This window comes from Schistocerca nitens, chromosome 2 (assembly GCF_023898315.1).
Source record: "Schistocerca nitens isolate TAMUIC-IGC-003100 chromosome 2, iqSchNite1.1, whole genome shotgun sequence".
Classification (NCBI taxonomy): domain Eukaryota; kingdom Metazoa; phylum Arthropoda; class Insecta; order Orthoptera; family Acrididae; genus Schistocerca; species Schistocerca nitens.
Genome location: NC_064615.1, coordinates 381210196 through 381235188, shown reverse-complemented (window position 1 = coordinate 381235188; position 24993 = coordinate 381210196). Strand labels below are relative to the sequence as shown.

General features: G+C 42.4%; 1 protein-coding gene across 2 annotated transcripts in view; it reads right to left on the bottom strand.

The window, feature by feature from the left end:
- Positions 1–966: 966 nt before the first annotated feature.
- LOC126236215 (cuticle protein 21) overlaps positions 967–24993 on the bottom strand; it is a 198577-nt gene continuing 174550 nt past the window's right edge. Inside the window, exons 1-2 of one of the 2 annotated variants that reach the window (XM_049945340.1) lie at positions 3373–3384; positions 967–1632 (exon numbers count right to left, since the gene is read on the bottom strand). In XM_049945340.1, the coding sequence (XP_049801297.1) occupies positions 1087–1632; positions 3373–3384 (558 nt within the window). In that variant the 3' untranslated portion in view covers positions 967–1086. Of the gene's footprint in view, positions 1633–3372; positions 3385–24993 lie in introns of those variants that run through there. The other variant, XM_049945338.1, reaches the window with a different exon arrangement.

Below are 24993 nucleotides of genomic sequence, written 5' to 3'. Positions count from 1 at the left end.
GAGTAATGAGTGTGTTGGGATGGGACACTACGAATGTAGTGTGTGGACATACAAGGTGAGAATGTGGGTGTTGCGGGAGGCGTGCTCTAGATAGTCCCTGCAGTCGCACTATCCTCTGTGCCATCGGTGGCTCAGATGGATAGAGCGTCTGCCATGTAAGCAGGAAACCCCGGGTTCGAGTCTCGGTCGGAGCATACATTTTCACCTGTCCTCGTTGGTGTATATCAACGCCCGTCAGCAGCTGAAGGTATTAACTTAATTCTAATTAGAAATGAATAAGGTGATAATGAAGCGAAGATCTGATTTAAGGGACGCCATGTCCAAGTTGTGAAACAGTATAGTGTTTCAAGAGGAGGAAGACTGGCTGATAGTGACAGCCATTTAGCTGGAGGCAAAGCAAGTATCTAGCCGTAGCTAACGTCCTTATCATCACTGATGAACGATAATGTCATATTTCGGGACTGTATTATAGTCCAGTGCGAGACCTACTTGCTTGTAATATTTGCACTGTACGTATTTCATTACGCCACAGATTAATGTTACAAATTTTGTGTTCTAACAAGAGTTGGCCGCTCTACTTGACCTTTGAACGACTGTGGTAAATATTTTGAAAAGTTGTATTTGTCATCTGGACAACAGAGTTAGTTTTTAGACTGGATGTTTCATGTGTAGCAGAATGATAAACAAGCTTATGCCCATCTAGATCGAGGATCAGCCTGCTGCGTAGATTTGTTATAGGTCTGTGTTTTTTTTTTATTTCCGTCTTTATTTGGAAGATTATTGGAGAAGTAGAGTGTACTGTGGTTTTGCAAAATATTTACTCAGTGTTACGAACTGTAACCTCATCCCTGTCGGAGTAGTGTGGGCAGTGAAGACCTCTCCTGCAGAGTGCGCACAAGTACTGCTATCATATCAGACTGGTACATAAGAGAAATGAAAACACAGTGATATATTTAGCACAAAAATTTATTTGTGTGCATTAATATAATGCGTGCAGGGAAATACAAATAAATAGAGGGAGAGGATAAGGGAAAGGAAGGGGGGTGAAGTTGGAAGGAGCGCAGAGATGGCGGTCGAAGTCTTCATTTAACCCAGGATGGCTTTTCCGTAGGCAGGGGCGGCGTATGCGACGGGGGCGGCCACCTTGGCGACGACGGGGGCGGGGTGGGCACCGGCCTCCTTGTGCACGACGGCGTTGAAGCCGTTGACGGGGTCGGCGGTGTAGTCGACGGTGCGGATGGAACCGTCGGGCTCGACCAGGCTGTAGCTGCCCTGGACGACGTCACCGTCGCGGCTCTCGTGCTGGGTCTTGGAGTCGCCGGTCAGAGCGTCCTGCACGTCGTAAGAGTAGCTGTACTGGGGGTGGGGGTCGTACTCGGCAGCCACGGCGGCGGGGGCGGCGACGGCGACGGGGGCGGCCCGCACGGCGGGGGCGACGGCCAGGGGAGCGGCACGCAGGGCAGGGGCGGCGTAGGCCACAGGGGCGGCGTAGGCGCGGGCAGCGTACGCGGGAGCGGCGTACGCGGGGGCGGCGTAGGCGCGGGCGGCGAGGGCAGGGCCGGGGGCGACGACGGCGGGCGCGCCCAGGTAGCCGGCGCGGGCCACAGCCACGAAGGCGGCGAGGACGATCAGCTGCGGAAAGGAGAGCGTTAACACCTGCACACGGTAGCAGCTTCGTAACGCAGAGAAATTCGTGACACAATAGACTTGAAGTGTTATTTTATTCCTCGTTAACATTGATTCAGGCAGTCTAGCTTCAGAAATTTCAATTGGCAGATAGTCTCGTGAGTTTTACGAACGCTCATCGTCACTGGATGTTTTATGGATTCAGTGTCTATAGTATTTATGCAGAACATTTCACTTCTATACCCGAGGAAAGAGGAATAATAAGAATGTCATCGGAGGTCGTATCATTAAGAAGCCTATACGCTTCCATTTGTATTTTGTTGACCGAGAAAATATATACAGGGTGATCAAAAAGTCAGTATAAATTTGAAAACTGAATAAATCACGGAATAATGTAGATAGTGAGGTACAAATTGACACACAGGCTTTGAATGACATGGGGTTTTATTAGAACCAAAAAATTACAAAAGTTGAAAAAATGTCCGACAGATGGCGCTTTATCTGATCAGAATAGGAATAATTAGCATAACAAAGTAAGACAAAGCAAAGATGATGTTGTTTACAGGGAATGCTCAATATGTCCACCGTCATTCTTCAACAATAGCTGTAGTCGAGGAATAATGTTGTGGACAGCACTGTAAAGCATGTCCGGAGTTATGGTGAGGCATTGGCGTCGGATGTTGTCTTTCAGTGTCCCTAGAGATGTCGGTCGATCACGATACACTTGCGACTTCAGGTAACCCCAAAGCCAATAATGGCACGGACTGAGTTATGGGGACCTGCGAGGCCAAGCATGACGAAAGTGGTGGCTGAGAACACGATCATCACCAAACGACGCACATTTTGTGAACTTTTTTTTTTTTTGTTCTAATAAAACCCCATGTCATTCCAAGTATGTGTGTCAATTTTTACCTCTCTATCTACATTATTCCGTGGTTTATTAAGTTTTCAAATTTATACTGACTTTTTGATCACCCAGTATATTGGTTTAGAGTCAAAATTTTGCCTTAGAGATTAAAACTGAGTGAGACGCCGCATTAGCTTAGATGCTGGGATCATTCTCAGCTCAAATGGGATTGAAACACTATTTCATGGTTTCTATGGTACAAGTCATTTCAAATGAGTGATAGAAAGATTTGATAAGGACATGTGTCTTCTCCATGTTTCATCTGCACCAAACTGAAAACTGACAAAACTCCAATGTTTAACGTTAATTACAGTCTGAAAGCTTCAGGCCATGAGATTGCTATGATATTATTTTAGGATTTGTCCTAGCGATATTTTTTAAAATATTTTTCAAGCAGTTATATCTGGTGCAGTTTCAGCATTGGAATCTGGAAGCTACCATTGCCCTTTGTGTAGCTGTATATTACATCTGAGGCACACAAACACGGCAAATCCTTTGGAGATTTCCCGAAAATATTTGGACATCGACAACAAATACAACACTTTTGGCGACTTGTTCAGTTTCATTGCGCTCAGAGAGGAGAAGTGTGATAGTGTTAATTAGCTCTCAGTAAACTGTGGACTGACGCCGTTAAAGTCTATCCTTAACGAAGCCGTCCGCATACTAGACTTGAAGAACTGCAGAACGGGCTGTTGAAGGTTCTCCTTTACCAAGCGTGACAAAGACAACGCTACCACGTTTTATATTACGACTAGATCGTGAGAGGTAACCTTTGGATCTCGAACGCCGCTGAATGCGAATACTGCGAGTGATAACGGAGAGAGTGCGTGTGGACTCACCTTGAATGCCATGTCTGCGGGTGGTGGAGTACTGCGATGCGAGTGCTGGCGTGTGCCGGGTGACGCTGGCTTATATAGCGGCCAGTGGCGCAAGACAAAGCGGCCGGCGGCGACGGCGGCCGCGTTTTCGCAAGCCCGGCCCGGCCCGGCCCACGGCACCATCCAGCCGCAGCTCAGCCCGCAGGAGGGAGACCCGCCCTGGCCGCCAGCCCGGGCCCTCCAGAAACGGGTCACGGCCGCCGCCCGCCGCCCGCCTCCCGCAGTCGCTGGCTGGACCAGCCGGGCGTCGCACGTCGCCCGCCGAAGTGCAAGGCTACGCCGCGCGACCTTACCTCACTCCAGACCGACACTCGTCGCGAGGCCGCCGACTACTGAGGACCGCCACCGGAGATCATTATCCGCATCTAAAATGCAACGCCCTAATTAACACTAACTTTGTTGTAAGGCCATAGCTTCTCACACTTAATTTACTACACTTTAAAATCCCCCCGTCGGAGATTCGAGTCCTCCCTCGGGCACGAGTGTGTGTGTTGTCCATAGTGTAATTAGTTTAAGTTAGATTAAGTAGTGTGTAAGCAGTTTGGTCCCATAACATCTTCCTACAAATTTACAATTTACACTTTAAAAGAAGTAGCAATGGTTGGACAATATAATAGAGGGCGTCCATAAAGCGCTCCTATCATTTCAAAAAATCATAGCTTGGCAACTATAAGGGACAGTCAAACGAAAAGGGGACTTTTAAAATGCTTTTTTATTCCAGTCTTTGATCACAAATGAATTCCTTAGACGGTTACCGGTTTCAGTCTGTAATGACCATCTTCAGATCTAAAATATATAAATATATACATCTAGTGAGCAGTGTGTCTTAACATAAAACAGCAATATGTATCACAATATAATGTCATACACCAGGGAAATGTACAGATAAAATATGGTATAACGTACCTTTTTTACACCATCTAAAGTGATACGGCCATAATGGCATCGTCAAAACATTTAAATATAATCAGCATAGCATCGTCATATAGATTTAAACTATGGTGTAGACTAGGCCACATCGACCACATAGTGATTATTGCCAACTAGCTACTGAGGTACAGTAGCATCCAGAAACCTGTTTGCCTAAACCCTCCCTAGATGTCGCTACTGTGGGCTTGCTTATATGTAGTCATCATTTAGGCAAAAACATAATCTGATAAAAGCACATTAAATAAAATGCATATAGCAGACTTATTAAAATTGATGACTATCATAGGAACCAATTGTGATACATTAAAAGATGAATGCAATTATCCATGTAAAATTATTAAAAGAAAATGTATGAAGAGTATAGGTCCGACCCTTTTTTATATGGTGAATTTACGGTCAGCAGTTAATATAGCGTAATACATTGGCTGTGGCAACCTATAAATTACTTACGAAAGATAAAATGTCTATATGACAGCTGAAAAAGAGACAGATCAATGAACAGCTCCCTCTGTTGGGTCATCCACTAGGATCTTATGTAGGCACCGATCGTAAGAAGTTAACCAATAGAGGGCTTTACATACATCGTGACATGTCTCCCACAGGAAACTTTTAAACAACATATAAGCATTCAATAAATAAAATTATATAGTTTGACTGTATATTCCATGAGTAGGTAGGTGATAATCAGTTACAAGATTAGAGCGACTACTGTGCGCAAGTAAGGGTTCTTTGTGGTTGCCTATAGAACCGTTTGCAACCACACGGGCACTTTTTCGTCCAAAGCTAATCGACGGCTACGAATGTCTTCCTTCCCGCCTGCAGAGCGGAGAACCTGTGTTGGATTCTCAAATGTATTCTGCAGTTATATTTTACTTGTATTGATAAGAACAGTAGGTTTAATAAGGTAATCAACAAGGAATAACAAGGTAGGTAAGTTTTCACAAACGACTTGGATTAATAAAGAATTAAAATTTTAATCCTCACTGCCTTACAGTAGCTCTTTCACTCACTGTGTTGCATGTCCTCACTTTCCTTTGCACAGTTACATAGATTGTACTTGTTATATAAATATTCGAAGCAAATGTACTCGCGGCAATCTTCGCGGAACTAAATCTTTCCTTCCGAACATCGGGCGGAAAACAGAATTATTTTACGTTTAAAAATATTCAATTTTTGGGAATCAATTTTGAAGCGTAGCACACATAAGATGGCATCGCCTGCAAAATCAGCGCTGAACGCTAATAATATGCCGTGAATCTTTGTTTCATTGTCGCGTGTGTGCGATGTCCGCTGGGTTTCCGGATCCGCACTGCAATTCTGAAACCTCCAAATGAAGTTATGCATCGCGGCTCGGCATCTCGCGGTCGGCTCTCTTTGGTCCCTCTTGACGATTTCGCAGCAGAATTACTCGGTACTGTTTCCATACAACGAGGCCCCAAATCTTTATTATTTACTAATCCAAGTCGTTTGAGAAATTGAATTGCCTACTTTGTTATTACTCCTTATTGATTACCTTACTAAGCTTCATATTCTTACTAGTACGAATAAAAAGTGCGGAATGCATTTGAGAATGGAATACGGGTTATCCGCAGCGTAGCCAGACTCAGTTGACACGCTGCGGCGCTTTCGTTGAACAGCGTTTACCTTATAGGTACTTAAGCGGCAGTCGTACAAGTTTCTTTCCTCGATTTCTACGAAAATACGAGTTTGCCGACCTCACGTATTATGATTAAAAATGCTCAGTTTTCCGATAACTAACGACCCTGTCAGTTCTGGGTCTATTAGGCGCCATGAACATTAGAACTGATTTTTTTTCAAAATCGGTGGCGTGTTAAGCGGAATCAGCTGGCCGCGTCTGACGCCTTTCCCTTGTAAGCACATCATACAAAAAAATTAACCGTCAGGAGACATCAGTCTAATGTCTCATAACACCCCCTCCTAGCACTGACAATAGCCTCAATTCGGCGAGGAAGAGTGTCGACAGGTTTCGCCAGATATGCTATATTCAACTGAAGTCATCCATTGAGGATGAAATCGTATAGAGCTACGAAATTTCGAGGATGTTAATTGCTACGATTCACCCGCTGTTCCAGACAGTTTCAGACATTTTATATGGATAAGATCGGGTATTTTAGCAGGACAGTCGAGCTGCAATGAGGTGCCTGATACTTCATCATGAGAGGACGACTGGAGCGAATAAAGATGTCGAAGAAAGGGTAAAATTAGATTATCCAGTACGCTGAAACGACCATCCTGGTTCATTATCGTGATAACCTGATTGAGCGGGCCCAGTTCATAGTAAGAAAAGCACCGCCGAAACACCATGGAATTATCCCAAGATTGAACTAAATCCTGTGGAAACTGTGGATTAAATCTCCATTGGGCCGTCGGTGCATTCGACGCCCTGCATCCTTTGAAATAAAGCAAAGTTGCGACTCGACCAACCACAGTAAACGCCTCCATTCAGCTACTGTCTAGTGTCTGTGTTCTTTAGTCCTATGCAGACGTACAGAATTGTGTGCTTCTGTGAACAATGCCATTTTTCAAGGAACCCGACTCCAAATGTCCACTGCATGTTAGATCCCTTCGTAATGTTCGCTCGGCGATTGACTGAGATGGAGCTCCACTCACTGATAGCAGCAACTCCCGTCTGAAACAGTCTGTAATTGACAAAGCGCAGCATTAGTCTCCGGCCGCAATCAGCTACTATCATTTTACGACTACCGTTCTTACATTGTATTCTATGACTGTGGGTGGTACATCGTTTCTTGTACAAACGTTAGGCAGTTCGCGTTGGTACACCAACAAATTGGGGAACTTCTTTCACGGTGTCGTCACGAACACGACCAAACACGTTAACTACTTTGTCCCAGACCGTCATCTCTCCATGCCGACCCATCTTTCTGCACTGATTCCATACAGCCGACGGGCATGTACACTTCACTTTACTACCACGACCTAAATCAGCGGCTGTTGGTCACACAACCGCCTGGTACTACTCCTACGCCTTTTTCAGCGCTCCAAAGCAACCAATTTGCTCTTCTAAGGAGGTCTCAAATATTTTGTTCGGTGTGCCTGTTCAAATTCAGAACAGGCGTCTTATTTTATTCTCCTACTCAACAAAGGACTCTTTTATATTTACAGCAATGCAACTAAGGTCATTACCAACTTGTATGAGGTATACCTCCGCTGGTACAATGCTCGTGGCGCTGATGAACAGTTACATCTAGATCTGTAGTCTGCAGACTTCTGTGAAGTGAGTGACAGAAGGTACTACAAAGAAGTGTGAAGGATTCGAACCATCACGCACACTTGGTCAAAGGTGAACTGCATTAAGACGGGTCAAGAGAGCCGTGGTTACACGTTGAAGGAGTAGGGCTTTCGTTCCTTTGTTAACTGCGACTGCGGAACGGAGGAACATTGTTTAGCCGAGTCCACTCCGAGCATTTTACCAAGTGAGTCTCGCTGCCTTGGACCTGTTTTAAACATTACTTGGAGAGATCCACGTAATTTCAGGGAAATTCTACATCGCAAAAACGACAGAAAGCACAAAAACGTGAACTTATCTATTTATGTACTAAAAAAAATTAAAACCTAAATAGCTTATGTAAATTAATATTGTGAAATGTAATTATTATTTCATAAAGAATATTTCAATGATATTGCTGTAGTCAGTATGTGGCTGATTGCGATCGATTGTAATACGTTTCTTCTTTTGTTTAGAAAGTAAATGGAGAGAGCTCCTTCTCGAATCTCTCTCTCTTGCCGGTTAGGTTTTATACTGATAGGACGCACTATAGTTGCGTTCCTTGCGCATCAGTAATTAATCTTTCTTTTGTGTAGAAAAATGTGATATAAGTGAGATGTATTAGCTTCAGAACCATTTGCGATTAAATTAATGTAAATCAGTTAAAGCTCACGAGTTCTCATTTTAACGGTTCTCCTATTAGATTTACAAGACATGAAATGTTGTAATGGTTTACTGCAGCAACCAGCGACCAATACGCGTTTAACGGATCGCGGCATGGAGACGCAGTGGCCGTGTGCAATTATTATTCTGCCATTTATTCATTTGCAACTTGCTACAGCGTCCCTGAGTTTCATTTCCGATCATCACGAAACGTTTTGCAAACTTTAATGCAAGCGCGGAACCTTAAATGATCTGGCCACAGTCTCCAAGCCATGATTCAATTTCGTCCTTAAAAAGCAGATACCGGCCCCGCCAAACTGATGGTGGTATTAATTATGTAAGCCTTCATAAATCTTACAGAAATTTTCTAGAAGTCACTTTGGACACTAACAAAAATGCACCGAGCGAGGTGGCGCAGGGGCTAGCACACTGGACTTGTATTCGGGAGGACGGCGGTTCAATCCCGCGTCCGGCCATTCTGAAAAATGGTTCAAATGGCTCTGAGCACTATGGGACTCAACTGCTGAGGTCATTAGTCCCCTAGAACTTAGAACTAGTGAAACCTAACTAACCTAAGGACATCACAAACATCCATGCCCGAGGCAGGATTCGAACCGGCCATTCTGATTTAGGTTTTCTGTGGTTTCCCTAAACCACTCCAGGCAAATGCCGGGATGGTTCCTTTGAAAGGTCACGGCCAACTTCCTTCCCCGTCCTTCCCTAATCCGATGAGACCGATGACCTCGCTGTCTGGTCTCCTGCCCCAAACAAACCCAAAAATGAATCCACCATCAAAAACGGCCATTTGCTCCAGTTAATTTTAACAGTTTTCTTTCTAGTGATTAATTTTCATTTCTATTTAGAGTCAAATTTTAGTAATCTCGTGTGCGAGCAGACGCGTCATGTTGTCAAATTGGGACATTTCCATTTGATTGTAGATATTTTTGTGTACTTGTAAAACCGGACGCTTCTCTCAAGAGTTGTCACGCGCATTTTCTTTGAGTTATCAGCAAATAACTGCAATTTCGTTTTTGCAGTTTAAAGCGGGAATTATGGAAACAAATGCAGCTCACCGCGCTTTCTTTCGGCGCATAGTTTCGACGGCAGAATTTTACGCGCCCGTTCGATGATCTAGTACTATGTTTGTTTTCTTGATAAGTATTAACAGGGACAGTGAAACACGAAAAATAATCAGTATTCCAGCAACGGCGGTGCAATGCTGCTCCATTGCGGTAGCAGTGAGCACGGACCAGGGCGGTGCTGTCGATGATGGAATACTGGTGTTTCTTCGTGTTTTGCTGCCAATGTTAAGACGAGTACACATCGACAAAACGAGTATCGCATTAGAATAGCTTGAGACCCCTCTATCGAATGGGAACACATCCCTGAAGAATCTTTAATGGTCGGTGTGTGTGTGTGTGGGGGGGGGGGGGGTCTTAGACTATATACATTGATGGAAAAAAAATCACAACACCAAGAAGGAGTTGTCCGACGTAAACGAAAGTTGGTAGGCGTGTTTCTACATCTGTAAGATGATACCTATCCAAATTTCGCGCCAGTCGCTTAACAGTGTCACTAGTAGAACCACGTAGTAGATGTTTCTAATTACATTCTGCTACGAAGCGCGGAATGAATGACTGCTTGAATGCCTCTCTCCGTGCTGTAAATAGTCCAATCTTGTCTTCCCAATCGCCACAGGATCGATACGTAGAGATCTGTACAGCAGTCTTGGCTCCCTTACGTAGTTCTGGTTCTCGAATTTTTTTAAGCAGGTTTTTAGCGAGATAGTGGACGTTCGTCTTCAAGAGTCTGCCAGCCCACGTTTTTCAGCATGTCCGTGTCTCTCTCTCACCTGTCAAACAAACCTGTTAGCATACACTTCCGCAACATTCTAGGATGGATCACATAAACGGATTATAAGCAATATTTTTTGTTGAATGACTGTGTTTTACCAACTTCCACCTATGAACCAAACTCTGTCACCTACTTTACCTGGCCGGCCGCGGTCGTCTCGCGGTACTAGGCGCGCAGTCCGGAACCGCGCGACTGCTACGGTCGCAGGTTCGAATCCTGCCTCGGGGATGGATGTGTGTGATGTCCTTAGGTTAGTTAGGTTTAAGTAGTTCTAAGTTCTAGGGGACTTATGACCACAGCTGTTGAGTCCCATAGTGCTCAGAGCCATTTGAACCTACTTTACCTACAATTTCGCTTATGTTTTTACTCCACAGCAAATTCCCATAACTTTTTACATCCTGATGTTAGTATGAATTAAATGATTCCCACTGTGACTTATTGACAATGGAGTCATACGATAATACATAGTTGCGTTTTGTGAAGTGCACAATTATGCATTTCCGAAATTTTTACCTCGGTGTTAATCTTTGCACCATTTTTGAACTTTATCAGTATCTTATTTGAGTATTTGTGTATCTTTTTTCGGGCAGTACTTCATTCTATATAACTGCATCATTCGCAAGAACTCTGAGGTTAACATTAATATTATGTGCTACATCATTTATGTTTACAGACACCTTCAAAGTTACCTTTCTTTTTAGGGTGATCACTGGACCCAAAGAAAACAATGATATACAGCCTACAATAAAACCACTGCACAACCTACACAAAATTTTACCATCTAAGTTTGACCAATTTGCATCCACGCTTCCACATTTCAACACCTGACCTGCTGCCCAGGGGTAAATAAGCACTAATGGTTTTCTCTAGTCATGTGTACTTGGAGGTACTAATCAACCTAAAAACACACTATCTTAATGACTTTGATTATTATCCTGCAAATGACGTAAATACTGATGTAATGTTGTTCAGTACACAGTTTTCAGCCACCAATATAAATATCTGCTCTTATACCTGTTGTACTCAGTATGTCATCATAATAATGGTATCATAACAGTACAGCAGCAACGCTTGCGTGATAATACTAAGCAGGCGATAAGAATTCTGTCGGGCAACGGCGGGAGCGGAGTAAGTAAGCAAGCTAAAAATTATATTTCTACTACATCTTGCAGTGGCATTTGCTAGAAGTGGACGAGCTTTGTTCCTGAAATAAAGCAAACATACCTTCCAATCACCTGCAATTAGAACACGTCTTCCCCGCAGTGCCAAAGGGCTCGCACTGTTATGTGTATGACGTTCCTTTTCAATTCCTTGCAGCATCGGGACCTCTTCCTTACTGCGATCTGACTTACAAGAAGTTTGGCAATAGACGCCGTGTTCTGCAGTTCGCGTTGCACTATGATGCGTAAAGGTATATAGAGCCCGGAATCACTGTCTTTGCTATTGTCTTCTTATTTATGAAATAACGCTTTACAGCTGCAGTCAGATTTATTTCCCTTTATTTATTGGTATGACTCATTTCAGCAACATGTTGCTATCATCAAGTTCCTAACTGTCACTTATACATCAATTGTTAGAAGATCAATATATTTTTTGTACACCATTTTGTGTGTTGCATTATTTAAATAATCTCAAAGAAATTCTTTCTTTTAGTGAGAACAGAAACCTGTCTGGCACACAGAGCACTGAAACAGAGAAGCATTCCTTCACACAGCTGTTTACAGTGAAGTGGCTAAAGCATACCAAATATGCTTCAATTGATAAAATGATACATGCAGTATGGGTACAACTATTTTTTGCACAAGCATGTTTACATATTTTAGTATTTTTAAATGGGACAAGCGTTCACTAAGTATCTTAACTATTGTTGGACAAGAATTCCCTACATCTCTTTACTATATAAAGAACAAGCATTCAACAATTATTTTTTTTTTAAATTAGCTTACATTCTACTGTATAACCAGGCATTGAGCAACCCGTTTCCATGTATTTCACCGCTTATGAAAATTTCAAGTTTTTCTTATAAATCCATGACCTTCATCCAATTTATGTAACATATGTAGATCACTTTTAACGCTCTGGAATGGGTCCCCAGTGCTCTTAAAGTGGGTGCCATTTGTGGATTTAGAATAATTATTTGTGTGATAAGCATTAATGTGTTTACCGATCTTCTTGGAAATTCTCTTCCACTTTGGCTTACGTAGAGGGCTTTACATATACTACACGTACTCCACGGTTGATTGTGTGTGAGTGTGTGCGCTTATCCGTTTGTGTCATCTTATTCTCTTCCGTGCTTTCGTGTCTGCACATGTAAGCCCAGAATTTCTTCCACTACTGCGTTTAGCTTACGAAACTCTGCCTGCATTTTTAGAAATATCACTTTCTGCCTGGACTGTTAACAAACGTATTTATTCATCACGATCGCAATTTCAGCCTGTTACGCCACTCTCAAGTGACAGTTCACTATAAAGAGCATCAATGCATAATCGTTCCTTATCAGAGAGCACTGTCCTCGTGTCCAACATTTTTGTACGTTTCAGGTGCATAATAACACAGAAGTTTTCGTCATTTATATAAAAGAACGTAGCACTTCGTGTAATAGTTACTATCGAAGTCACATTATCTGCACACTTAATTTTCACTTTGCATCCACCAGATGTGCGACATTTGTGATTTCCAACAGTCGACGCAAGTACACAGAAAATGCCCCAGTGCACTTTATGTGTCATCATAGCAGTTATAGATATCCGTACTATCCTTGACATTGTTGTGCAAGACGCATCAACTAATGGGGCATCCGCAATTTTTCGTCGTTGTAAGTTTGTGTGAATACCCATGAAGATCGCAGACATATTAACAGCTGCGGAGTCTTTCAGAAGTCTTAAAATACATGGGGAAAGCAGACGACAACGTTGTTGGGATAGAGGTAAGCTACAGTCCAGGGTGATCATAATGTTGTTTTCAAGGTCTCTTAAAGTAAGGAACACTTAAAACGTCTTTGGCGGTTACGTGCACTCCACGTGACTTAAAACCTCTTGCGAAGTTTTAATTCATACCAGGTATTTCCCCACATATGTCTGCCGAAATCAGTCTGCACTAATCCATTTTAGCAGAAAATAGTAGTGAAGAAAACTGCAAGGGCACATCTCCATTAGTGTGAAGCGTAGTTTGTAGCTGTCAGCAGTCGTATATTAAGAAACAAATGGAAAACGTTACCTTCACCGCCAGCGGGTGGATTGCTAAGTTTGTTCTGTTGTGTGAGATCCACGTGAAAAACATTTGACCTTTAACTTCTGTGATATGGTTAACATTTCATTCCACCTGATTGCTTGACATCTACGAAAAACTTTTGCTATTCTCGTTATTGTCATTCAGATAAATGGTTGTAATGAGCGAGGCAATGAAGCGTTGAAGAGACATTAATGTTCCTCAGCCCTTGTGTAGGCTCTGCGAGTATAGTGACATACACAGAACCTGTTAGAATCATTCTGCTTGACTTTGACGTACGATGGGTTGCAGCCTTACCATCACACGAACCGTATAGTTTTTTGTTTAGAAAAATACTAGTTCCAAAACACGGTTTATAACTTATGGTGAAGCACATTTTTCATACCATGCAAGGTCTTTCAGCCTCGTCGCTCAGCTTCTACGCCTTCAGTGTGTCTTAACAATAGTTTTCACACTTCACGTTCTGAATGGAGCATGCTCTGCACATTGACTATTACAACAGTTACTGCCATTCGGCATTCTTATTGTGCTAGTTAATTGGCCCCAATAGTAATAATTATCAGAGCCACAGTTCATTACTATCCGTATTTCATGTTATAGAGGCGAATGAGTGAACTACATTGTGTTACATGTTTGTTTTTGTAGCACTTGAGCAAAGATGTTGACCTCCTCAAGCTACCTTCTACTCGTCGCCACACTTACGATTTAAGAGTGTATAAAGAAAATTCAGAAATAACCTGTATGGTGCTTCAAACGCGTTAAAGTGAGGCACATGCCATTTATAAGCCCCAATTTTTCTTTTAAGACTTACCAACCTACCACAGCAACTCTGATCCACTTTCTGTGTTTTCCTAACACTGCTTTGTAAAGATATACGCAGTTGCCCGGCGCACTATCGTTAACATCAGTCACAGCTCAAATCATAGTGAAAGGCCTATGAAATATTCTCGTAAGCCTGTTCCACTTGCCCATCTGCAGACAATAAGCGTTTTTTTTTTTTTTTTGCTCACTCTACTCAGAATAAATGTGTGATCGTTATGCAATAGCTTAACTGCCTAATCACTGCTTTCGCTTGCGTAAATAACGTTCACACGTCCAGTGAAAGTTCATTAATTAGGGTTTTCCAATATAATTCTCGCCTTATCACTTAATAATACACTCCACGTGCATATTTTAGTCGCAGTCTACGTTGCCACAGACTTCGTTACGTGGGCTGAGACGCTTGGAACTCCACTGAATGGCGACGTTTGAGTAACTCCCACTTCAATTTTCCCCTTTTGGTAATTCGAGCTGTGGTTCTCGTAACAGGGGCCACATTCTTTTCACGTGAATCACAAATTGCCTGCGGCCGGTCTTGATCGAATGGTGATTGGTAGACTAGCCCTGGCACATGAAAAGGTGTATATTGAATTAATTTCAAGCAACATACAGGGTATTTCTGAATTTCCCTTATAGACTCTTAAATCGTATGTGTGGCGAGGAGTAGAAGGTAGCTTGAGGAGGGCAACATGTTTGCTCAGGTGCTACAAAAACAAACATGTAACACAATGTGCTTCACTCACTCGCGTCTGCTACATGAAAGACAGACGGCAATGAACTGTGGCTCCAATAATTATTACTTTTGAGGCCAACTAACTAGTGCAATGAGAATGCCGAATGCAACCGCTGTCGTAATAGTACAAAACGATACGTATCAACATTGTAAAAAGATACAAGAGTGTTTAATGCGAATACCAAGCGTTCAGTGCGTATATTAGATTATAAAAACAGAAATAAATTGTTTACAAATGTAGTACTTACCAGAGTCACAGTAAATCACTATGTCTTCATGCAGCAGATAAACGAGAGTACAACACATTGTTTTCCTTATTTGATCCTTTATAGAGGCAGCGCTATTTTTTCTGTAGAAAAGTTTTTTTTACTAACAGTTATTTACCTGGGGCCCTATATGAGTCCTTGGATATTGTAACATTTTGGAAAACACGTTTAAATAAACAGCTTCTAGATGCAAGAAACTGAAAGCAATGAAACTAACGAGCGTTTAGAACAATTTTCTGAAATGCAATAAAAATAGCCATTTTACCTTTGCTGAACAATTTATAAAACACGGTCATGAACCAGCAAACACGGAATAGGATATAAAAATTTTCATAACGATCAGTCACAACAGAAAGCTCCTAACATTACAGGAAAACTTACACACGCAAAGAACACTTCCAATTACAAAAAATTAATCAGTATAAGAGAACAACTCAGTGATCATGTCAGCCACTAAAACAATAACAAACAAAGATATAGAACACAACCAGACCAAATAACAGCTTAAACTCCCACAAAAAACCACAAACACACAAACACATAAGAAACAAAAGAATATTAAACTACATGCAGACACCACAAAACAAACAAAAGACGAACACACAGCGACAGTTGGTAACACTACAGACAATAAACACACCAAACCAAATCACAGTGACCAGTGAAAGTGAGGTGTTCAGTTGACATGTAACCGAAAAGCGCTAAAATTCGGACAGCCCGGTTTACGTAGACCAACTAAGTACAACTCCAGGACGGCACATATGGATTAAGATGATCGTACGTAGAACCAAACAGTAATTTATCCTCACGAAACGCATACTGTAAAAAGTTGGTTCTGACATATCAGCAAGAGAATAACAAAAGATTAAAACGTTATAACATAAATATAGTTAATATAAAACTCAACTATTATATTTTACAACGCAGTTATTATATATGTAAAACAAACATGTATTACAAGCCTCTGACAATCCTTCACAAATAAAATGAAGCGAAACGCTTATGGTACCGTTTCATCTGGTTGCATTAGGCTAACCACATCTCCGAGAAATTTTTTCGGTGCTAGTAGGTTCACTTTTCAAGTCAACTGACTCTTTTTTCGCTGCTTGGTAGAACAATTTAACGTCTACAAAAGAGCAGTAAAAATGTGGTGGTTCTATAACACTAATTTATTTAGTTAACGAGGTTTCGGCTTAAATGGCTATCATCAGACAACAGCTAACTATGGGCATCAAAGAGCATACGGTAAAGGTCAACAACTTTGAGAAATATGCATTACAGCTGCATAGTTAGAGGCAAGAACAGAGTCCATGTCATCTTTGACACGGGAATCAAAACAAAATTAAAATATTTAAACTGTTGTTGTTGTTGTGGTCTTCAGTCCTGAGACTGGTTTGATGCAGCTCTCCATGCTACTCTATCCTGTGCAAGCTGCTTCATCTCCCAGCAACAACTGCAACCTAAATCCTTCTGAATCTGCTTAGTGCATTCATCTCTTGGTCTCCCTCTACGATTTTTACCCTCCACGCTGCCCTCAAATACTAAATTGGTCATCCCTTGATGCCTCAGAACATGTCCTACCAACCGATCCCTTCTACTAGTCAAGTTGTGCCACAAATTTCTCTTCTCCCCAATCCTATTCAATACCTCCTCATTAGTTACGTGATCTACCCACCTTATCTTCAGCATTCTTCTGTAGCACCACATTTCGAAAGCTTCTATTCTCTTCTTGTCCAAATTGGTTATCGTCCATGTTTCACTTCCATACATGGCTACACTCCATACAAATACTTTCAGAAACGACTTCCTGACATTTAAATCTATACTCGATGTTAACAAATTTCTCTTTTTCAGAAACGCTTTCCTTCCCATTGCCAGTCTACATTTTATATCCTCTCTACTTCGACCATCATCAGTTATTTTGCTCCCCAAATAGCAAAACTCCTATACTACTTTAAGTGTCTCATTTCCTAATCTAATTCCCTCAGCATCACCCGACTTAATTCTTCTTATTATTCTTATTATTATTTAAACTAAACAGTAAATTAACACGAATGGAACTTACAAGAAAGCGTTAAGAGTAGTAGTAAGAAACAGGGATATGTGGGGCTTAAGTGATATTTCCTTCAGGTTAAAGTTCTTCTGTGAATAGGTTTAAAATTATTCCTCTGATAAGGTTATTTATCGAATAACATTCAACGTTCCTTTTTTGTTTCTTTGTGTGTGTGTGTGTGTGTGTGTGTGTGTGTGTGTGTGTGTGTGCGTGTGCGTGTGCGTGTGTGTTCGAGACGAGAAAGAGGTATGGAAAACGAGACCGGGGGGAGAAGGGGGACGGTGTTAACTTTCCTTTCTCCTTTCGTCGATTTTTGAAATGTCACGTTCCAAACGGCATTCTACAGTAGAACAGGCTGTTAGACAAAGAGTACCTCAGAAATGAAAAGCCCATCAAATACTGGGATGCCGTCGGAGGCACTGTGAGCAAAAGCATTAAGTGGATATCACCTGTTGCCCGAGTAAGACATTGGACACGCATTTGGAAGAACCGCGTTTCAAAACTCTGTTTGGTCATTAAGATTACAGTTTCCCACGGTTTTCCTAAACTGATTAAAATTTAATGCTGGGAGGCCCATGTTCGACTCCTTCTCCAACCTTTTTCTATCCGAAATGGAGTTGCGTCTCTAATCTGTCATCGACATGACGTTAATTTTCGATCTTACTTTCTACACTGAAGCGTCAATGAGAATAGGCATGCCTATTCAAATTCAGAGATATGTAAACAGGTAGAGTACGGCGGTGCGATCGGCAACGCCTATATAAGACAACATGTGTCTGTCGCAGTTGTTAGATAGGTTACAATGGCAGGTAGCCAAGATTTAAGTGAGTCTGAACGTGGTGTTATAGTCGGCGCACGAGCGATGGGACACAGCATCTCCGACTTAGCGATGAAGTGGGGATTTTCTCGTACGACCATTTCACTAGTGCACCGTGAACATCAGGAATTCGGTAAAACATCAGATCTCCCACATCGCTGAGGACAGAAAAAGATAGTGCAAGAACGGGACCAACGATGTTTGAAGAGGATCGTCCAACGTGACAGAAGTACAACCCTTCCGCAAATTGCTGCAGATTTCAAGTCTGGGCCATCAACAAGTGTCAGCGTGCGAACCATTCAACGAAACATCATCGATATGGGCTTTCGGAACCGAAGGCCCAGTCGTGTACCTTTTATGACGGTGCGACACAAAGCTTTACGCCTCACGTGAGCCTGTCATCACCGACACTGGACTTTTGATGACTGGAAACATGTTAGCGGGTCGGACGAGTCTCGTTTCTAATTGTATCGAGCGGATTGACGTGGACCGTGTGTAGCTGGAGTGATTTGGGACCCCTGATACGTCTAGATACGACTCTGACAAGTGACAGGTACGTAAGCATCCTGTGTGATCCATTCATGTCTACTGTGCATTCCGACGGACTTGGGCAATTCCAGAAGGACAATGCGACAACCCACACGTCCAGAATTGCTATATAGTGGATCCAGAAGCACTTCCGCTGGCCACCAAACTCCCCAGATATGAACATTATTGAGATATCTGGTATGCCTTGCAACGTGCTGTTCAGAAGAGATTTCCACCCCCTCGGACTCTTACGGATTTATGGACAGCCCTGCTGGATTCGAGGTCTCTGTTCCCTCCAGCACTACTCCAGACATTATTCGAGTCTATGCCACGTCGTACTCTGGCAGTTCTGCGTGCTCGCGGGGGACCCTACACGATATTAGTCAGGTCTTTGGCTTTTCAGTGTATTTTTTACCACTACTATAACGCGGTAGAATATTATAGCCATGATGGAAATGATTTAACAATAATGTACATAAAGGCACTATGTCTGAAGTGCTATAACTCATTAAAAGCTATATAATATTTTCCTTTAAGTATTTACTATTATTTCGTTGGACCTTTGCACAGTGGCATGTGATCAAATGATCATTCATTACATATCCAGGTATTAAAAGAGTAACTCAGACATATCAAACTACTGAGCTACTGAATGACAGAGCGAGAAGAGCAAAAGCAACAACAGCAATAATAATAATAATAATAATAACAATAATAAATGATGCATTTAGACTTACCCGGAATTTATTTATGGTGAAAAACTGCCACAGTTAAAATTTCGTGATTTTATTATGGGCATATAATGTACCATCATTTGGCGAAAAAGAATGAGTATTTTATTTGTCTTAGACGTTGCAAAATTCAATCGCTGATAGTCCTACAGGCTCTTCCCCCTCCCTGATAGAACCCTGAGAATATTCATAATTCAACAATAACAACAACAAAAGTCAGTGACCGTAATAATTTATATAACAGTACAAAGCGTAATAACGGGACAAGGAATCGTGATGGAGTCACCAATCTCCTATAAATAGAAACGCTCTTAGAATTCTAAAATTACTGGGAAAATTAGCAAAATAGTCAGCGTAAGTAATGAAAATAATCCCACAGCATTTCAAAAAGCTGTGTGGCCAGGACCGAAGACAAGGAGGGGAAAAAAGTTGTATCGGTATCACGCACTTTTTAAGTTTACTTTTGTGTGTGTGTGTGTGTGAGAGAGAGAGAGAGGGACGTGACTTCTGCATCGAGGAACATGGGATAGCTTGCACACCTAACCCAAAATTGTGGCTCCTTGAATTTTTCTACGAGACTCTGAGAACTGGAAAATTACCAAAGCTTTTCAAAAAGGCTAATGTAATTCCCATCCCGAAACCAGACAAAGACGGAAGCTATACCCCTCATTACCGACCACTCTCGCTGCTTGGCATGACCGATAAGCTAGCAGAAAGACTTATTATAAATCACTTTACAGAGATCACTGGACAAATCATCTCAGTCGAAAGAGGTAGCGTTAGGAAACGCCGGAGCTACTGCGACCAGGTCCTAAGATCGACAACTTTAGCAGAAGTTGGATTTCATAGTTGTAGAATGAAGGCTTTCACGACCGGGTGACATGGCTGTTGATATACTTTCCGGGATGTGAGGTCGTGGTCCAAGAACTTTTCTGCTCCTTACGTTTCGTCCAGAACTGCGCTGGACTTCCTCAGAGGCGCTGCTCCGCTGAGTCTTGCCGACTGACTGGTCGGCTGTCTGAGAGCGACTTATACACTGCTGGCCACCGTAAATGCAACACCAAGAGAGACAAGAGGTAGCACAACAAAATTTATTTTGTAGATATCATGTTGACCAAGTATCAAATGATTACGTTAACAGACGTCTGTGACATGTGGTTCCTGCCAGAATCAGTAGCCAGAGTAGCCGCCATTGTTGGAGATCACCGCTGCCACACGTCTCGGCATTGAGTCAAAGAGACGTTGGATGTGTTCCTGGGGTACAGCAGCCCAAGCAGCTTCCACACGTTGCCAAAGATCATCTGGTGTGGCAGCTGGGGATGTAATCTGGGTCACTCGTTGAGCAACCATGGACCACATATTTTCTATCGGCGAAAGATCCGGAGAGCGAGCCGGCCAGGAAAGCAATTCAATCTGGTTATTGACGAAGAACCTTTGGACAATGCGTGCCACGTGTGGTCGCGCATTATCCTGTTGAAATATGGCTGTGGCCGAGCCCTGAAGGTAAGGAAGGACAACTGGCTCCAGCACCTCGGATATGTAGCGCCGGCTATTTAAAGTACCGGCAATGCGTACTAGAGGCGTGCGAGAGTAATATCCAATACCGCCTCATACCATAATATCCGGTGCAAGACCAGTGTGGCGGTGCATAATGCAGCTGTCCAGCATCCTCTCTCCACTGTGTCTCCACACTCGAATCCGACCATCGTGGTGCTGCAGACAGAAGCATGCCTCGTCAGTAAAGACAACGTCATTCCATTCTGCCGTCCACATCCGTCTGTCATCACACCATTGGCGACGGAGACGTCTGTGGTTCTGCGTCAATGGTAGACGAAGCAATGGACGTCTTGCGGACAGACCACTCTGCTGTAAACGGCGTCGAATGGTAAGCGCAGACACTGGATGATGCGTTACAGACGCAATGTGCAGTGCTATGGTTCGGGATGTCACTGAGCGATCCGTCACTGCCATGCGCACAATTTGCCTATCAGCACGTGCAGTGGTGCACCGAGGTGAATGCGATCGACCACGTCGGTCCGTCGTACCCTCCTGCATCCAACGGTCACATATCCGCATTACAGTTGTTTGGTTTCGTCCAACAGGACTAGCGATTTCTCTGTATGATAATCCACAATCTCGGTAAGCCACTATCCTTCCTCTGTCGAACTCGGATACTTGATCAAAAGATTTTCGCTGTTGTCTACGAGGCATAACTGATCGTCTTGTGAAACAACCACACGTGCCGAACGTACACTCGTCGAAATCGCCAAGCCTTAAATGGCGCTATGAGGTGGCGCCACAGGCGCGCGTGATGTGCGTCTGCGCTGAAATTCTAATCGGTTGCATATCTCATCGCTGCAAATCCATGGTGTAAATTTCACTTGATTCGGATGCTTCCTTCAGGGTGTTGCATTTACGGTGGCCAGCAGTGTATATTGTGAGCAAAGATAAGATTGACTATCGATTACCACCTTGTCAAAGATAAAAATTGTTTGCAATTTTGTAGAGCCACTGATAATCCATAGCAAAGATAAGGTTGACTATCGATTACCACCTTGTCCAAGATAAAAATTGTTAGCAATTTTGTAGAGCCACTGTCCATATATCGCTAAGTTTCATAGCCTCCTCTTTCCTATTAAAATTATCGTGATGTTTATAAATTTCGATAGCTTCTCTAAATAGCCGTGGATAGTAATTTAACGTTGTAGATAAAACTTCGGTATCCGAAAACTTCACTTGGTGGTTGCCTGGTTGAAGAGCATGTTCCGCTACAGCTGACTTTTCTGTTTTTCCAAGTCGACAAAGACTTTTATGCTCTTTCAGTCGCGTGTGTATGGTGTACCTAAAATTCATAAAATAGATTTTCCTTTAAGACCCATAGTCAGTGCCATCAATTCTCCCACTTATGAAATAGCAAGATATTTAACAACTTGTTTACAACCATTCATTGGAAAAACTGACTCATATATAAAAGACTCGCGTCATTTTATTGAAAAACTAGAGGGACTAACTCTGGCCCCTGAAGGTATTCTTGTAAGTTTTGACATTGTGTCCTTATTCACAATGATTCCTGTTAACGAAGTTATGATTTTCATAGCGGATATTTTTCCAGAAGATTTGACTGTTCTTTTCAGACATTGTCTTACATCAAGTCAGTTCCAGTGGGATAATGAATTTTATGAACAACTTGATGGAGTAGCAATGGGTAATCCATTAGGCCCTGCGATTGCCAATCTTTATATTGAGAAGTTTGAACAATCAGCCCTAGACAGAGCTAATAACAAACCATCTCGTTGGTATCGATATGTAGATGACACATTCGTGGTTTGGTCCCATGGCAGAAAGGCCTTGGACGATTTCTTTGATTATCTAAATAAAATTCACCCAAAAATACAATTTACCATGGAAATAGAAAAGGATAACAGAATATCTTTCTTGGATGTCTTAGTTATGAGACGGTCCGATAGAAGCTTGGAATATAAAGTTTTTCGGAAGGCAACACATACGGACAGATATCTACATAAAAATTCTAATCATCATCCTCAACAAAAAAGAGGTGTCATAAAAAGTCTTGTCGATCGAGCGGAACGGATATGTACACCTGAACATTTGGATGCTGAAGTGAAACATCTGAAGCAGGCTTTTGAAAAAAACGGCTACTCAAGGAAAGAGATAGATAGAATTTTGCGTCCAAGGAACAGAAACCCAAAAGATAAGAATGAACCACAACGACAGAAAAATACAGTAGTTCTCCCCTTTATTAAAAAAGTAACAGATCGGATCGGTAAGATTTTACGAAAACATGACATAAAACCGATCTTTAAACCAACAAAGAAAATAAGTCAAGTACTACGATCTGTGTAGGATAAACGCCCTCCCCTGTCGACATGTGGTGTGTATAAAATTCCATGTACCTGTGGTAAAGTTTACATTGGTACTACCAAAAGAAGTGTAAACACGCGACTGAAAGAGCATGAAAGTCTTTGTCGACTTGGAAAAATAGAAAAGTCAGCTGTAGCGGAACATGCTCTTCAACCAGGCAATCACCAAGTGAAGTTTTCGGGTACTGAAGTTTTATCTACAATGTTAAATTACTATCCACGGCTATATAGAGAAGCTATCGAAATTTATAAACATCACGATAATTTTAATAGGAAAGAGGAGGCTATGAAACTTAGCGATATATGGACAGTGGATCTACAAAATTGCTAACAATTTTTATCTTGGACAAGGTGGTAATCGATAGTCAACCTTATCTTTGCTATGGATTATCAGTGGCTCTACAAAATTGCTAACAATTTTTATCTTTGACAAGGTGGTAATCGATAGTCAACCTTATCTTTGCTATGGATTATCACTGCTCATCACGTGTCACCTGAACCACGCCCCCCTTTCTCACAATATATAAGTCGCTCTCAGACACCCGACCAGTCAGTCGGCAAGACTCATCGGAGCAGCGCCTCTGAGGAAGTCCAGCGCAGTTCTGGACGAAACGTAAGGAGCAGAAAAGTTCTTGGACCACGACCTCACATCCCGGAAAGTATATCAACAGCCGGATTTCACAGTGATCTCAAATCAACTGAAGCTTTTGCGGATCTTATGGCAGCTTATGACAGTGTGGTGCGAGGGATTGATGTCTAAGTTCGTTAAAATTATCCGATGTTAAACCTGGTGTTTCAAGTGAACAATATGCTTTCTGACAGGCTCTTTAACGTGTTCCTGAACTGACAACCTAGCAGAACGAGGGCTCTAAGTAATGGCCTACTTCAGGGATCAGTTGTGGCCCTCATTCTGTTTAACCTGTAAATCTATAACGTACCGGACACGAACTCCTTGAAAATGTAGTATGCAAATGACCCAGCATTAGCCTTTTAGAGTTAAGATCTTATGCAACGTCAGAATTTGCTGACAAGAGAGGCGACTAAATTGAGTGATTACTTCCATAAACGGAGACTACAGCCTAATCCAAATATAACCGAGATTACAGTATTCCACTTAAATAATAATCAATCCCAAAGGAAACTACATGTGGCTTTCGATGTAATCGAAATATACCATAATTGCTATCCAATACATCTAGGAAACATTTTGTATTCATTCTTGAATTCAAGCAACAGTGCATCAAGTTATCTAAGAAACTTGGATCAAGAGTGAACCAGATTCGCAATATTGGAGTTGAGGTTCGTACGCCAGTTTTCCAAGCTCTGCCGCACTCGCTCTGAGTGGAAAACAGTGCAACCCAGCGAAGATTGCTGTGCAGCTTAATGAACCTGTTAGAGTTACCACTGATACAGTTAAATCTGTAGACAGTGGTTACCTGCCCTAGCTAATGTTTGATGAGTATGATCTAGAGCTGAGGTAAACTTGCTCAAGAAGATCACTTCTCATAACAATTCTCCCTTGGACGATGTCAAACAAGATCAACTAACTAGTCTGAAATCACGCAACCACCCCGGGTGAATCAAAGTATCAGTTCTTTCGACGGGACCTCCAAGTGGCGACAACACTGGAGCGAACATTTACCCATCCTCGCTCACCTGGTTCAAGATCCAACGAAGAAGTTTGAAGGCTTCCAACCACCGCGTCAAACTTGGTCGAAGTTGGACCGCATTAGGAAGGGTCAAGAGGGGGGTGTGGTTACACGCTAAAGGAGTACGGTCACTGTTCATTTGTTGACTGCGACAGCAGAGCGGAGGACTGAACAACAGAACAC